Below are 17,902 nucleotides of genomic sequence, written 5' to 3'. Positions count from 1 at the left end.
ATGAGTCACTACCAAAATTCCAGTTATCTCAAATGTTGTATATTACATCCTTTGAAGCCTTGTTGGAGGAATAGAAGACTCTGTTGATCAAATTATAATTAGACTTGTCGAAAAAAAAAGTCGTTTTTCTTCTAATCTATGCTTAGTGAACTGTTTGGGAGAGCAGGCGTTCAAGAAAAGAACACGTCTTTAATAGTCTTGCTTCAGCTGAAAGGATTGAGAAATATCCAAGAATAAATTTGGGACAAATCCATTTCTTCGCTATGAAAAACACATCTATTTCTTTCTTTTCAGACCTCCGAGCAAATTGCTGTGGGAATTGCCCTTCTCTGCTTTTTCTGAGGTCCCTTCAGATGAGAATTAGCCCAGCTCCAAAGAGATGCTTGAAGCCACTCTGGCATAGACCAGGAAAGATGTAGATGGCTAAAGCAACTGGACTAAATGTCTGTTGCTGTTATTTTTTTAGTTTTTATTTTATTTTTTAAAAAATCCTTCATGGGAATTTTTTTGCATCCCACATGTTTACTCTTAGTTACATGTTTGAAATCTTGTTATGCTTTATGTAAATGCTTTGCCCTGTAATGTTAGACAGTTTTATTTCAGAATCTAGCTCACATCTTTGGCAACTGATAAAACAGAGAGCTCTTCAGAAGCTAGGCATGATGCAGCAACATAAATGAAGGCCACAAAAGAGGGCTGCCTGAAAGCTATCACTATAATCTATATGAATCTGATAAATCAAAAAGCTCTCAATACTGGGTTGTGTTTGGTGTTCTGTCATGAAGACTATCATGGTCAGTCTGTCATGAAAACAGGTTTCATGGAAGTCCTGCATCTTATATTCATGTCTTAACATGCTGGAAATTTATAAAATCCTTTTGCAAAACATATTCGTGTTTCTACCACATTTATCTAATGTAAACTGTTACAGAAAGCTCATGTACTGCTAATAATCATTGCCATTCCAAACCCTTGCTTTTTCAAATATATTTTTCACCAGGAGATTGCACATCCGATAAACAGAGCATAGGTTTTGCAGTTTGTACTGCATTTCCTTTCCCTGAAAAAGATCTCAAAATTTTGTTATAGCCCCACTATATTGTACTGTTGTGCTGAGAAATTTCATTCAGTTTGCAGCAATTGATGGTGCAGCACATCTCATTATGCAAAATGCAGAGGCCTTCAACCAGATTTATGCAAATCTCCAGCTCATCGGTGCAGCTTAGATTGTTTAATGAAGCACCAAGCCATATATGCCAAGAGATGAAATTGGAACAAAGTATGAAAAGCCGGCCACAACAACATCAGTTAACTGGTGCAGCAGCAGCCCAACAGAAAACAGAAAAGTCAGCCAACAATAGTGAGAAAATATTTGTGACCATTAGAGGTTAAAACAGAAAAAGGACCCCAAACATCCATATGAAAGGATAAGCACAGTTATTGTTATTGAAAGGAAAAGGAATTCTCTTCTGTTTTGCCAAAGGACAATCAGTACAAGTTTTATTACAGCAGTTCTTAAGAAAAGGTAAAACACTGCCCAAAAAATGAATTTTTACATCAGAAGGATGTCCAAGTCTTGAATGCCAAAGTGAAAATACATTCGAAGAAAGAGAAGAAGAGCAAGCAGCAGAGAAAGCCTTAAGATTCTGCTTAGAAAAAGATGCAGTGGCTTGAGAAAGGCTCAAATCTTGTAATAAGTACAAACCATCATGCATTTTGCCCATTCCAATCGTGTTTCAACATGTAAGGTCCTGTAGAAAACAAAATTGTGATAGAAAAACAAAACATATAGGTTGAGATTTGGTTAATGCACTGACTGATAAAAGATTAAAATCAAAAGAAGGTACACAAAGAACATTTTGAAGGATTATGTGGGAAGAAAGTTGAATGGTGCCAATGTGTGTAACAATAGCTGCTTCTCCATTAGGCATTTTCACCGTAGTATGTGAGATATCAGTATAAGAAGTTAACATCTGAATGGAACACACTATATGATCACTTGCACCAGTATCAATAACCCATGTATGAAGATCATATGCTTTTCTGTTAACAACTTTAGCAGAAAAGACAGAATGCTTGTAGTTACCTGCAACAACATTTGATGGACAAGACACAGCATTAGCAACATGGAGTTCTTGATCTTTAGGCAATTGTGGAGTATTGGTCATGAGTGAAAGATGGAGCTTGAGAAACAAACTTTGATGAAGCATAATCAGTAGTTCCAGTAGAATGATTTCTTTGAATGAGTTCAATATTAGATGAAACTTGATGAGCAGTGGCATATTTATTGTTCTTGAACTTGAAACCTGGTGGAAAACCATGCAGCTTATAGCATTTGTCCATAGTGTGGCCTAACTTTCCACAGTGAGTGCATAAAGGCCTTTCTTTGTCTTTAAAATTGGTTCCGGAATTCTTGGTTGCTAGAACAGTGGATTCAACTCTAACAACATTATGCACATACCTCTGCATTTCTTCTTGAATGGACAAAGAATGAACCTTATTGACAGAAGGCAAAGGGTCCATCAACAAAATTTGAGTTCTTACTTGAGAGAAAACATCATTCACTCCCATAAGAAATTTCATAGTGGACTCCTTGGCTTGAAAACTCTGTAACTTTTGATTGATCCCACACACACACTGACCACAAGTACACTGAGGAAATGGATTCAAATTCTGCAATTGATCCCACAAAATCTTGAGCTGAGTGAAATAATCAGTAAGTGACAGCTCTCCTTGATGAATCTCAGCAATTTGCTTCTGAATATTGAAGATCTTTGTCCCATTTCCTTGACTGAAAGTGTCTCGAAGGTCAGTCCAAATTTCTAAAGCAGTATCTCTATACATAATGCTACCTTGAAGCTTTGGTGATATAGAATTAATGATCCATGTACCTACCATACCCATGCTTGAATAGCATTTGGAGAATTCAGTTAAACTGCTTTCTGCCCATTCAATCCACCAACAGGCAAAAACTGTTCAATTAACCAATGCCCGTTTTGTCTTCCCCCAATCAATTTATCTCTCAATTAATCTCCTTTCTATGATTCACCTACTAGGGCTTCATGTTGATTTCCAACGATGCTAAGATTTTATAGAGAATCTAGATATCTAAATTTTGATAGTGATGAGGATGATTCATGTTTGGATGTAACTATCTAACGTTTGTGCTAGTGGTTTGAAATTATTCGGTTTTATATTACCTACTATACTTGAAAGATGGTTCTGTTATTTGTTTGTATGTGTAGCAGCTGTAATTGAAAATTTTGATTTCAATCCAACTGGATTGTGGTTTTGATGCTGATTCACAATGGAGGCCCATTATGATTGGTGATTCAAACTAAGGCTTTGGATTTCTTGTTTGGTGAAAATAGTGATTGCAATGTCATTGGTAAATGGGTGGCGCCATGGTGGCTTATGCGGGCTGCCTCTTCTCTTTTTTCTCTTGTTACCACACACAACGGGCCTGAAAAATGGAACATTTTGGAATCAAAAATTAAAATTTCTTTTATTTTCCCTGCATTTGCTTAACAACAAGCTTTCTGCGACTACACATTCACGTCATGCATTTCAGGTAATTTTCTAGTATAAATGGCTTGTTTCCATTTTCTAAGACTTGGAAAGGTTAATGCAATTGTTCCCACTCTCTCATTTTAAACTTAAATTTATTTTATGAATTGATTTGATTCTTTTATTTGCATTAAACTTTTAGTCCTATGCCATTTGGAGAATTATTATGATGGTTTTCCTCGTATTGAAGATTCTCTTTGCAATTGATTTCCTCCTGTTGGCTATAATTAACATCACAGCTTTCTTAGCAGTATAGTTTACTGTACCTTTTTAATAAGCAATTTTTCAAAGCACTGAATAGAGCTCTCAGCATTTAGCATAATAGCATTGCTGCTAGTGCTTATAATGGTGGCTGCTGGTACTTGCACTTCTGAATTCTGAAGGAAAAATATAACTGTAAGTATCGATTAAAAAGTCATACTGCCAAGCTGCATCAATTATATATTTACTGCGAATCACGACCATGAATTTCACAGCCTGCCAAGTTGCTGAATCCACTTGGCTCAAACCTCTCAGCTTGGAGATTAATAAGGCTGATAATGAAACTACCCCATTGAAGATTTTGTGCACAGTTCCAAAGTCAGATCAGGAAATAATGTATTATGAACTGGGTTTTTTTGTTAGCACAGTTATATAGATAAGTTTATAGCTAGATCACAACAATTTTTTATAGGTTCTTTCTGCTGCTGGTTAGCTCTTTTTTGGCATTGTCACTTTATCATTTGTTTAGAATGCAATAACGAAATGGAATGGAACGAAAAAAGTTTTTATAATTTTATACATTTACCATATAGTTGCTTAATTCCATTCGATTCCCAATCCATTTTATTCCAATTACCAAACACTGGGTTAGTCCTTTGTGTACTGCTGTTGTGCTACTGCAAGTTTCCCGTTTATATCAATATCAATCTGCTGCTATATCTTGCTCGTCTCGGATCTTTTTCAAGAACGGGCTTAGAAGACGTTTTGGGTAGAAATAAAAATTATGTACAAAAAATGACAATTATTTGGGTCACTTATTGGTTTGCATAACATTGGAAACACATTTTGTTTGTTGTCTCAGTAATGAATTATATAGGCCTAGTGAAATAGAAGATTAATAATAAGTTGTAGAAAACACAAAGTTCAAATATTTGAATGACACAAGACAATGATCAAAATTGGCTCGCGTGCTAGCTTGCACTTCTTTATTGTGGTGGACAATGAAGAAGAATGAACGAAGATTGTTCTTAATTAACCTTGAGTTATATTTTCATTTCATAAGTTCTTAAATTTTGAAGAATTCAAGAAAGCTGTTTTGTCTTTTGTCCTCATAAGTGTTCCCATTGGATGTATTTATGCTAGCATATAATTTAATGAAGAAGTGAGATGTATGCTTGGTTTGAAGTCTTGTAAATTTTAATTTTCATGTTTGATATAGTTTGAATCAAACTTCGTTGCAATGCTCTTTATGGAACACAAATTAAGTGTTTGACGGATCAACGGTTGAGTTTTTAGAGAGAAAAAATAAAGTCAAAATATTCGTGTCTAATAATTTTATAATATTTGGAGAATATAATTATGCATTGATGGTTTTATAATACCTGAAAAAAAAAAAATTAAGAACAATAGTAGAATGGAGAAGGCACCCTTGTATTAACGGTAAGGTTGATCCATCAATTGGTCATGAGTTTAAGTTCAAGAAAATAACGCTTTACATAAAGTAAAGTTGGGATAAGACCGAGTACATTGTAATGACCCTTCACCTATAGTTACAAAGTATGAAAAAAAATAATTTTTTAAAAAAGAAAAACTTCAAATCCATGGGATTCAAAAAATCTCCCGTAAAAATATTAAAGTGGTTAATTTATATAAATTGAAAAAATAATTTATTAAACGCTCTTAGTCATTTTTACCTCCTCTTTTGCTCGTTAATTGGATGACGTTACTATCTAGCAATCTTGCTTTATTGTGCTTGTATCTATTTAATTTTTTTTTAGTATTGAATTTTGAAATACAATTATTGCATTTAAAGTGGTTAATTTATATAAATTGAAAAAATAATTTATGAAATGCTCTATAGTCATTTTTAGTCCCTATTTCGCTCGTTAATTGGTTGACGATACTATTTGGCAATCTTGCGTTATTGTGTTTATATCCATTTATCATTATTTTTTTCATTTTTAGTATTGAATTTTGAAATACGATTATTGCATTTAGATGACTACCAGTTGTTGAGACTGATTTTGCCATTATTTCCTTCCGCACCATAAGAAGACTGAAGAAACCTCAAACCTTCTTGCCAAGTTAAAATCATGACATAAAATATTAAAGCTAAATCGTTGACATAGTTTGTGAATAATAATAATAATAATAAAATAAAAAATTAGTTTCAATGCCAAAATTCAAAGTGTATAAATAAATAAGTGAAAAAAGGGTTGGGTTGGAATTCACATAAGATTCCTAGGCTCTCATTCCATTAATTAATTTTTCTATGAACAAATGGAGCAATAGGAGATTAGAAAAAGTTACTCCTCCAATGAAACTGAAATACCCAAAATCTCCCTTCCTACGACCTTTGTTGAACACATTTTCCCCTTTAAATACATTTTCGTCGCAACAAAAAGGAAAAGTTTATGTAAAAGTCAAGATAATCAAATCGCAAGTTCGGTTTCGTGTGGAATTTTTGAAATCTTAATCTTTTTTTATATATATTAGGAAATTTGTGTGTCTTTTTTGGTCCTAAAATAACTAAAATCCATTTACATTAGCATAAGAACTTTTAAGATTTATAGTGTTTCATATTTTTTTTGTGCAATTTATATTTCATTAAATTATGTTTCATCCATACAAATCATTTGAAAGTTGATTGAAAATAAATATAAGAAAAATCTAATAATCATATCACACTTAACTATAAGCAAATATAAGTGTGATATTTAAATGATTTTATTTATGTTATTAACAACACTAAATCTTAATTCATGATAAAACAATAGTTGGTCTGTTGCATACATCAGATTGAGTTGAAAATTAGTAAGATGAATGGTTAGATTCAACAATAGATTTTACAAAATGGCTTAATTGAGCTTACTGATATTCATAAATGAGGAGTTCAATTAAATATAAGTTTGATATCTCAAAAAATATATTATATTAAACTGAAAGAAAAATATTTATCTTGTGTTTGAGAGTGTAGCTTTGGAGTGTAATTGGATTTGAATTTTTATGAAGAATTATAAATAATTTATTTTAAATTCATGTAAAACTAAATTTAAGACTAAAAATCTATGCATCAACACTCTCAAGGTGCAAATTTAAAAGATGGCTTCAATTGATATTTTAAGATTCTTATTTTCAAGAGCAAGATGCTCATTAAAATTTTCTATTGAAAATTATGTCATTTTCTTTTTAAACATATATGCTACTATGAAGTGAAATCACAATTTCCGATAAAATAAAATATCACTGTAGCAATTCAAACCTTAAGGTACATTACAAGTACAAATAAACCAAAAACAGAGAAGAAATACATACAAACCCGAAAACATTAGAACAGAGAGAGAGAGAGAGAGAGATTTCTTGACTGCGGCAACGAGTAAGGAGAGAGAGAGAGACTTCTTAACTTAACTGCGGCAACGAGTAATTGTGCTGCATCCACGGTTGTAGGGGTTAGCCTGCGCGCCAGTCTGGCAGTTATAGTAGGACGCGCCCCTCTGAGAGCAAGGAACGGTGTTCCGCTGCAGCGCTCCATAGCTTATGTACTGCGAGGTTGCTAGTATGCGCCGGTTAGTAACCGCGCCGGATTCCTGATCCAAGCTGAATTCACCGCCGTTGGCCAAGCACTCCGCCACCGAACCTCCCCCGCAGCCACCGGCAGACGGCCTCGTCGCCGGCACCCAGCCGAACCTGTGTTCGCCGCCGCCTGCATCGACGGCGTCCGGAGAGATGACTACAGCTGTTACGATCAGTAAGGAAAAGATCTTGTGGAGAACATCAGAAGAACTCGCCATTGTTGATGCTGTCTCGTGCTGCCTGCCTTTCTTTCTAGATAGTAGCTTAGCTCTTCATATTCATAGAGCAGGTTGGCCGGAGCGAGTCTCTGCTTATTTAAGCCTTTAACTTGTTCAGCTCTAATACTTTGGGATGGGCTTTGCCGGTTTTTACGAAAATGCCACGATCCAGCTTCGGGTTGAACCCACAGTGGGTGGGCCCAAATGCTGATGTGGCTTTCTGGGTGCTGCAGGTCAGCTACTTAACCTAATTACCGAGCCCATGCGGTCAAATGTTGTAATTTATTTACTGCATGTGTTCCCATGTAGTTTATAATATAATTTTCCATTTTTATTATATTTTTTCCTGATATTAAATTCTATTAAAAATAGAAATTTAATTATATATAATTAAAAATTAAGAAAAAATTAAATATTAATAATATATAAAATCAAAATTTTGTTTATGAATTTAATATATTTTTTTATTTTTCTTCTTATTTTTCTCGATAACCAAACATAAAAATATGGATTCTTTGATATTTTTCTTTCTTTTCTCTAACATTTTCCCAATTTTAAATGGGAGCTAAATATTATCTAAAAACATTTAAGATTTGACAAGTAATTAATAAAAGAACTTCATTCTTTACTTTGTGCTTACGTTGCATAAAACTAACATTCGATACGTTAAAATTTTATCTCATCTAGCAAAAAAATGTTGAAAATCGTCAATTTGTGGCATCGTAAATTCATGTGACAAACACATGAGAGGAAAAGAGGACATTATGGGCATATATATGGCTTCTTTTGGCTACCGAGCAACCGGATGACTCTTCAATAACCCAGGATGAGCCCTTCAGCATGCTTCTTTCATTTATACCCCCTCTATCCTTCCTTGCCCTTTCGATTGTGAATTCGACAACAATCGATGCCATACTTCCCGGTATATTGGTCTTGTCCTATGGGTGGATACAGACTCAAAGTCACTTAAGTTGTCTCTTGAACATGCGATAGGCATGAACCTATGATAACTACTAAAGACCATGGTCTTATGATAATTGGTGTTAACATCTTATATGTTGTTACATGGCCAATGTATAATTCCATACTATTTAATTTATATTAATATTATTTTATTATGTATCAAAATCTTAAACTAAAGACTAGAATATATAGAACATTCAAAGCCAAAAATTGAATTATAAGAAAGAAATTTTTAGAGCATGTTTTGTGATGACCCAAAAATATATATATTCGATTAAAGTATAATAATAATAAAATAATAAAAATAGTCATTAAATTAATATCAATACAGAAGTGTTTTTCTATAAGATTCTTGATTTCATGTTTGATGCCTAAAAAAGGTCTTATTTTAGCGAGTGTTCAGAAACTATTGCGGATCAGTCGCTCCCTGGAGGTTGATCTGATCAAAATGAAATTTCATAGGATAAACAGTATAGACACTGTTTGTATATGTAAATAAGTACATATACATAAAATACTGTTTTGACAGACATAATTTGTAGAAATACATGGTAAAATAATAATAATAATAATAATAATAATAATAATATAGGTATCCTATGTGGGGCCACAAGACTGTGTGGGGCCCACATGAGTTCCGAAGTCGTGTGAGGTCCACCATGAGTCTCGAAACTATGTAGGACTTATAAAATCGTGTGAGAACTAATGGAGTTACGTAAGACCCATTGGGGTCTCGAAGTTGTGTGGGGCTCACAAGAGTTTTCAAAATTCAAATTTAATTCTTTTTAAAAAAAATATTAAAACATAACTTAAAAATAATAACAATGATAATAATAATAATGATGATGATTTAAAAAAATTAATTAACTAATTAATTAAAAATTAATTAAATGGGAGTGGTGGCAAGCACTCACACATGACCTCTATCCCTATTTCAGACATAACTCATGACTAACTCATCTCATGTCAATTCCTTAATTTTTAAAATTATAATTTCACTCATCTCCTCACACTTTTATAAATTCAATTTTCTTTTCCAAAATTTTCCTATAAGTAGGAAGCTCTCAAATTTCATTTTTTATAAAAAATTTTCAAAGGAAGAGAATGATTAATGAATTAAAGAATTAATGGTGTAGGAAGAATTTTTGTTATAATTAAAATTCTCACTCACTCACTCTTTCCGATCTTATTTTTTAAAATTATTTGTTGTGTTCGTAGCATAAGGTAAATGAAGAGATAAGTAAATTTGATTATGTTAGATTTTTATTTAAAATTCATACCCAAATTTATTTGTAAGTAAATTTCGATTATGTTAGTTAATTTCATAAAATTCTTTTGAATTTATTTTTACGCATATTTAATTATACTAATTTTATCTTTAATATATTTACATTTATTTTTGAGTTAAGAAATATTTTAAATCTCTCTGGTATTTTACATCATTAATTTCTATTTAAAAAATATTTTTAACACAAAAATTATGTGGCATGAGTTTATTTATACGTTGCATATTTTACAAAAATATGAATAAAGATTATATGAGTTGAACTTTTTTTTTTATGTTGCGTATTTCACGAAAATATGAGTAAAAATAAGATTTTCATGATATTATTTTAATTGTACAAATTATATAATAAAAATATTTTTAAAACCCCTTATGGCTCAAACGATACAGAAAATTATGAATGTTCAGTACCGCAACTTAAAGTTTAAACAGATCAGAGTGCACTCATGCTATTTGTAGAGTGATTTTATATGACAGTGAATTTCTCCTGAGTGCACATTTGGGTTGGACCAGAATTTAATAGGGAAAATCTCACTTAATGATGATGTACGTTGATTTAATTTGACCGGCTAGTTAGTTAAGTGCAGTTTTCGGACCACACAACCCAATCATTGCAGTAAATATGACTTACAATTAACAGACCTAAGGATGGTTTTTACAATATGTGTATATACATATTTAATTACATGTACAGAATTATTGATGATTTGAAGGTAAAATATAAGTTTATATGAACATGACCATTATTGTGCCTAAATGATGATCTAAAGGAAACGTATAAGAAAATATATATATATGTATACAATTAAAAATTATAATTACAGTTTTTAAAGTTAAAAGTTTAATTTAACAATTATAATATATGATTATAAAATTTCACTGTTATAATTGATAGCAAAAGTTTTTATGTAGAAATTTTCAAATTTACGTTTATTTTAAAAGCATTTTTGAAGTTATGGTATTAAATATTATTTTACGAAATTATAAAAGTTTACTTTGATCACACACTAATAATAATCTTATTTACTTACTGAGTGTCGTCTCATCTCAGTCATTATTTTATATTTCAAATCATTTTGAAAAGTGTATCAGAAATTTGGCGTAACAAGTGCATGAGCGGGAATAGAAAAAGCTGAGTAGAATAAAAAAAAAAAAAAAATACAATTTAGAATATATTTGTATATTTTAAAATTTTAGAAATTTGCATTTTAATAGTTGAGACATATATTTGTAATAAAGTTAATTAGTACTCTAATAATAAAAATAATTTAAATTTATTTGCGTCTGCTGAAAAATTTATATGTAAGAACCCACTCAGGTTCGGATCCTTACAATTGGTATCAGAGAATAGGATATACATTTTGCATACTCTATCATATAAATTTTACTAGAACTTAGGCATAAAACATTATTTGAGTAGGATTGAATAGTTTAAAATATTTATTTTAGTTTGTTCTACGTTAATAATAGATTTATTACTTTAATATAACATTTGATCATTCTTTAATTATGGATCCTAAAGATAGTAACATTGGAGTAAATGAGATTAACGTGAAAGCTTCCAAGGACAGGTAACACTCTTATATTCTCTAAGAAAAATGGTAGTATTATTGAAGACACGTTAATTAAGTTAAATATGTTATTTATATTTGTAAAAACACATACCCATATTGATAACTCATAATTAATTGTTAGATCATGTGCATTAATAATTTAAAATTTTCATATATATAAATATAATAATATAATAATATCCAAGATTTATTTATTTTCGATGTTATTATTTTCACTAAAAATATAAGAAGTAGTACATTAGACCTTATTAGGTTTGGAGGTGCCACACATACAAATAGATATGAATAAACGGTTTATTCTGAAATCTGAATTTATTCAAAATTTCTTTGCATATACAAGTTGAATATGAATATGTATTTTTACGTTACATATTCAGTTCTTATCAAAATATTCAGGCTTAATTTAAGAATATATATATTGACAAAATATTTAATTTTAATTTTGTAGTAGTTTATAAGGAATTAAATACAATTTAAATGTTATTATATTATATTTAACTTCAAAAAAAAAATCCCTTAGCTTTTGCAAGTTATATATATATACATTGCATATTCAATTCTCATCAAGTATCCAAGTTTGATTTAGGAGTACAATTTTTGATGGAATCTTTAAATTTTATTTTTTATAAATTTATAAAAGTAAATACAACTTAAATTTTTATATATTATAAAAAAATTTTCATTAATAAAAATAATATAAAAATTAACTAATTTTCTTCAAATAACTAACCAATGTCAAATCATCGATCGGTCAAACATACCCAATATATATTTGATCTGATATAGTAATAATAATAATAATAATATTGGAATATAAATATGTATATATAATGGGTACTCTCGTAGTATAAAAAAAAAAAGCCTAATGGGTAGAAATCATCGGTTATAGCTTACTTTCCCCTAAAGTAAGGTCAAGGCATAAGACCACTTGGACATAGTAGGGATTCGAACCCGCGATCACATGGATGCATGACCGGTTCCTTAACACTAAGCCACCTACCTAAGTGATGACGTAAGGATGAGATTAATTATAGTTAAAGCATTAATAAAGATGTAAAAATATAAATAGAACTTTAAGTCCGCAAATTTTGCTATACGTGTCACTCGTTCGATTTTCACAGCACGCGTCACTCTCTCTCAATTTTCGTGACACATATCGCTCTCCTCAATTTTTGCAAAGCGTGTCACTCGAGGCACGCATCGCTCTCTCTCGATTTTTGCGACACACATCGTTTTTTCTTAATTTTTGCAAAACGTGTCGCTCGATATTCGTAACACGCGTTGCTCTCTGTTGATTCTCGCAGCATACGTTGCTCTCCCTCGATTTTTGCAAAACGGTTCGCTCGATATCTGTGACACGCGTCGCTCTCTCTCTCTCTCTCTCTCTCTCTCTCTCTCTCTCTCGATCCTCGCAGCACACGTTGCTCTCCCTCGATTTTGTAAAAATGCATCGCTTGATATCCGTGACACGCGTCGCTCTCTCTCGATTCTTGCGGCACATGTCGCTCTCTCTTAACACGCAGCTATTCCCCTATAAAAAGGGTTTGCCTCCTCGAACTCTAAGCATCACAACTTTCTACCATCTTGAACAACCATATTTCAGTTTGTAGAGATTAGTTTTTCCCAACTTTTCTTTTAGTTGTCTCATTACTCGAAAATGTTCCCAAATCACCTAACTCCCCAAGTTGCTGAGAGCAACACTAGATCGCCAATCCAAAGATGGAAACCCAGCAAGATACAACTGGAGATTTTAAAAAGGCCTTCCGCAGCAGTCAAGGGGAACTCCCTTCTATGGAGCAGGCTATCTTGCTTGCAGCACGACTTCAACCATATGGTCCAATCGAGTCGAGAAATGTACGCTTTTGGTTTGAGAACCGTAGGCGTAGGTGGGGATCAGTTGAAAAAGCTACTATTTCAACTACTGCCCCACCAATTATCCATATTACCTCCTCCGCCACTACCACCTCTAGTAGTGCCCCTACCATTTTCCCAACCACTTGTACTCTCATCCCTATTGATAATATTTCATCTATGAAACTTACGACTAACATCACACCAATGAGCCATACCCCTTACAATGGCAGCATCGTAGTCACCACACTATATGATATTTCGCCTAATTGACCCTCAATCTATTATAAGACTTAGTTAAATCGTTCATCAATTTATTCTTTGAAATAGCGCAACCAATTATACAGTACTTATTTTAAATTAACAAATTTCGAGAACGAAATTTTTATAAGGAGGGGAGAATGTGATTATAACGACCCGAAATAAAAAATGGAATTTAAATGATAAAAGAAAGGGGAATGGAAACAAAGATAAAGAAGGAAGTTGCCAAACTTCATCGACGAACACAAGGTTTCGTCAACGAAGGCTTTAAGGATTTCGTCGACGAACTCAGCGCCTTGTCGACGAGAAAATACCGAGAGGGGGGTTTTGAGCCGACTGAATTTCGTCAACGAAGATTGGATTTCGTCGACAAAATTTGTGAAGAACTCGTCGACGAAGGTCGGGCTCGTCGATGAATTCTGCTGTTTATAAATACTAAAAATCTGATTTTTATTTCATTGCAAGCTTCTTCTCCACTCTCTCTCTCTCCTCTTCGGCTCTCTCACTCTCTCTCTTCCATTTTGGGCTAGTTTTACGCCGAATTGAAGATTTAAGGCTACCACGCGCTCCTGGCGGAGTTCTCTATGAGTTTGCCGGAGCGGATCATTGGGAAAACGGAGTTGGAAATCATCCCTAAGTTGAGGTAAGACTTTTTAAGCCAAATTAGACTTTATGGTAGTTATAGAAATTGATGTACGCATGAAAATATTGATGAATAATATTGTGAGTTTTGAGTTTCAGGGTATTGATCAGGAAATCATACGTGGGTTAGCCTAGGATTTTTGGGGGCTTTCTCAGTAGTCAGGTAAGGGAATAAACTAAAGCAGTTATTTTCCATGCAAGTTCTTATTAATTATGAGCACATTTATTTTCAGGAAAACATATACTATATTTGATTATCTCATATGAAATGTATATTTGGAGTATACTGTTATTATGATTAAAATGTATATGTATGTGTAAGGTGCTAGAAATGATGATTTTAGAATATGAAGTATGACTTTGAACGGTATATGTGTGGCATGAACATTATTTTATGTAAAGTGAATCATGATATGAATGATTTTATGAGTAAAGCATATTTTCAGGTTTTTTTGAAAAGAAGAGTTATGTTATATTGAGTTTGACGGATATATGGTAAATGAGTTATTTTCTGAATGTAAATACCTGAAACGTATCTGACGCGAGGCCATGTATTTATATTATCAGCACGAGGCCGTATTTACAATTTTGGCGCGAGGCCATGTATTTACAATTTCGGCACGAGGCCGCATCTATGTTTTCGGCACGAAGCCGTGATGATGTTATGTATGTTCATGTATTAGATGTTTTTACAACTAGGATGTTAGTTTAGTTCAATTCAGGGCTCGGTACCATAGCTATATTGTAAATTAGATATCTACGTCAGATTAGTGCTAACTATCCCACAAGGGGATGGGAGATGGATAGTCGATGTGGCTTTTAGTAGAGTGTGGACGTCCACCTGGCAGTCCGGACCAGGGTGTGGCGGGCCCATCGTACTTATAGACATATTTGATTCGGTAGTGGTCGGCTAGCCATTGTCGGGTCCCGCCTTCGGGTTGCACAACACTCTATGAGGGGTAATACATGACACTAGCTAGCTATTCATCCTAAGTATATTTTCAATATTACAGTTATGACAGATGTTTATGTGTGTTATGCTTTACTAGTAAATATGAAAGTTTATGAGAATGTAGTACTTTATGGTGAATGTTTACTGATACACGAAATGTACTTATAACGACCTCAAAATTCTTATCATTTTTTTTTATATGTATACAGTAAACGTTCCTACGCAGCGGAAACAAAAAGCATATCACTATTACAACATAACTGTACAATACCAGAATCCAATATATACAGGTCATATCCATACAAAGTAAACCCCTCTATCATCATCTTTCCCAAAAATACAACTTGTCAAAAACTCACCCAAAACCCAAGGGGATCTAAATACCCTCTATCCGCTCGCCCAGCTGTCTCACCTGAAAAATGGTAATGTAATGGGGTGAGTCGATGCACAGTAAGTGGAAATATGGTATCACTAGTGTGTGGCAACTAAGTTAAAGGTATTTTAAAATATAGCAACTGAACTGTAATGCAACAATCTGTAAAACATATCTTTCAAACATATCTATCTTTCTCTATTTTAAATACACTGTATCGTCTGTATTTTCTACTTTTCATACTAATAATATATCATACTATTCTCATCATATACTGTAAAACTATAAATATATATATAACTGTGCTTTTATCCCTGGGACTCTGTACGTCATGATTTGACCCCTCATGACAGGATTGTGCGGCCCATAGGCGGGACTCTATCTGGTCGGACCTCCAGATAAGTCATCATACTCTATACTACCTCAGCCCGGCCAAACTGCATCCTCTCCTAAACTCGGGACTGGCTACTACCTTGTCAAACCGGCTCCCTCAACCCAGTGTATTAGGGAGCTGCATACTCTCCGAGCACGGCTGACGGTATCCACATACTATCTGAGATATGTGGTTGCACTTTATCTGTATCTAGCAACGGTACCGTGCTTTGTAATCTGTATCTGTCAGTGTAACTTTCCTCAGGGATCTGATACTATATACATATATACATATATATACTCTTTTACTGTTTTCATCGTGTTTCCAAAATTACCATAATTCTGTCTTTCTATACTGTAAACACTATATCTGTAGCATCTTGATGCTACCTCTATATATCTATCTATGTATTCTATATATATACTCTGTCTGTGTTCTGTATGTTATGATAATACGAAAAACATGGTATGTTATAACACTGTATATATGTATATACTGTTCTGTAATAAACTGTAATATAAAATACTGATTTGAGTATCTGTATACATGTATTTGGATATATGTATATAACCGTTTCATGAACTATTCATATAAAACTGTATATGCATGTATATTTCTCCGCGAATATAAATCTATCTCTGTATAATCTCATATGTTGGAAAACCATATCAAATGTATATACTATCTATATCTTTGTATTTAGTATAATATGATGTTTCATAACAACTGTATAAATTCATTCTTCACATGAAAAGTCTACTTAGGGCACACAAACATTTATGCTCATTTTCTATAAAAACTGTATAATAGAATGACATAAAAATATGCTTATGAAATCTCTATTAACTCTATTAAAACTCCTAGCATAGCATATTTCCCTTACCTCAACTTTGAAAAGCCCCTATAAAAATCTGGCTCTATACCTGCAGGATTCCTAACCCAACATCCTGAAAACACAATGTCCCAGAACAAAATATTATTATTTTTTCGCCTAGGTCATTTCTTATAACTACCATAAGGCCAAAAACTCAATAAAAGACCTTACCTAGAATTTGGGATGAAATCCAACTTCGTTTTCCTGACGATTTGCTCCGGCAATCTTGTAGAGAACTCTGCCAGGAGCGTCGTGGTAGCTTTGGATCATCGATCTGGTGACTGGTGGGACCGAAAACGAAGAGAGAAAGGAGAGAAAGTCGTAGGAAGGGAGAGAGAGAGAGATTTCGTAAAAATGAAAATTTTCCTCGAATTTCGTATATATAAACAGGGGATTTCGTCGACGAGACCCTGTGTTCGTCGACGAGTCCTTCACAAATTGCGTCGATGAGACCCTGTATTCATCGACGAAATTCAAGCTGCCTAAGAAACCTTCTCGGTATTTTCTCATCGACGAAGCCCTGTGTTCGTTGACGAAATTATGAAGGCCTTCGTCGACGAGACCCTGTGTTCGTCGACGAAGCTTGGCAATTTTTTTGAGATTATTTTTATTCAATATTATCTCAAAAATGCAATGTCCGCGTTCATCGATGAAGTATACAGCCTCTTTTTGATTCTGTATCTATTTTCCTCTCTCTTTAATATTTGAATATGGATATTTTCTGGGTCGTTACATTCTCCCCTCCTTATAAAATTTCGTCCTCGAAATTTACTATCTGTATCCCCGCCAACATGATCTATCATCCCGTAGAGGAAAAAGGGTCTACTTATTTTATTACCTGCCCTCACTTGTGGCGGAGGAATACCGTGGTTACATATTATGTTCTGGGAGAGTACACATGTAAAACTAAAAACTATCTACTAGCTAAAATCTTATACATGTACCTGCAAAAAGGAAATCTATCTAACTATTACACTTTACCTGAGTACCTCTATACCTCTGGGAATAACTGCGGGTATCTATGTCTAATTTGCTCCTCAAGCTCCCAAGAAGCTTCCTCTATAGCATGATTCTTCCACAAAACTTTAACTAACTGTATTTCTTTAGTGCGTGAAGTCTGAACCTTTCTGTCCAAAATCTGTACCGGTACCTCTTCATATGCCAAGGAATCCTTGAGCTCTATCTCTGCATAGCT

At 33.3% G+C, this 17,902-nt stretch overlaps 1 protein-coding gene across 1 annotated transcript; it reads right to left on the bottom strand.

Annotated features, from left to right (window-relative positions):
* Positions 1-6,997: 6,997 nt before the first annotated feature.
* On the bottom strand, positions 6,998-7,622 carry LOC131155599 (rapid alkalinization factor-like). Its single transcript, XM_058108841.1, has one exon. It carries the CDS (start codon positions 7,557-7,559, stop codon positions 7,173-7,175), a length of 387 nt encoding a protein of 128 aa, XP_057964824.1. The 5' UTR covers positions 7,560-7,622; the 3' UTR covers positions 6,998-7,172.
* Between the last annotated feature and the right edge of the window lie 10,280 nt (positions 7,623-17,902).

This window comes from Malania oleifera, chromosome 5, assembly GCF_029873635.1.
Source record: "Malania oleifera isolate guangnan ecotype guangnan chromosome 5, ASM2987363v1, whole genome shotgun sequence".
Lineage (NCBI taxonomy): Eukaryota > Viridiplantae > Streptophyta > Magnoliopsida > Santalales > Ximeniaceae > Malania > Malania oleifera.
Note: the sequence above shows the minus strand (reverse complement) of the source record. Positions and strands in the feature narration are given on the sequence as shown.

Bases quoted from the DNA above. Each gene is read 5' to 3' on its own strand.
- LOC131155599 (XM_058108841.1), bottom strand. From the start codon at position 7,559: ATGGCGAGTTCTTCTGATGTTCTCCACAAGATCTTTTCCTTACTGATC.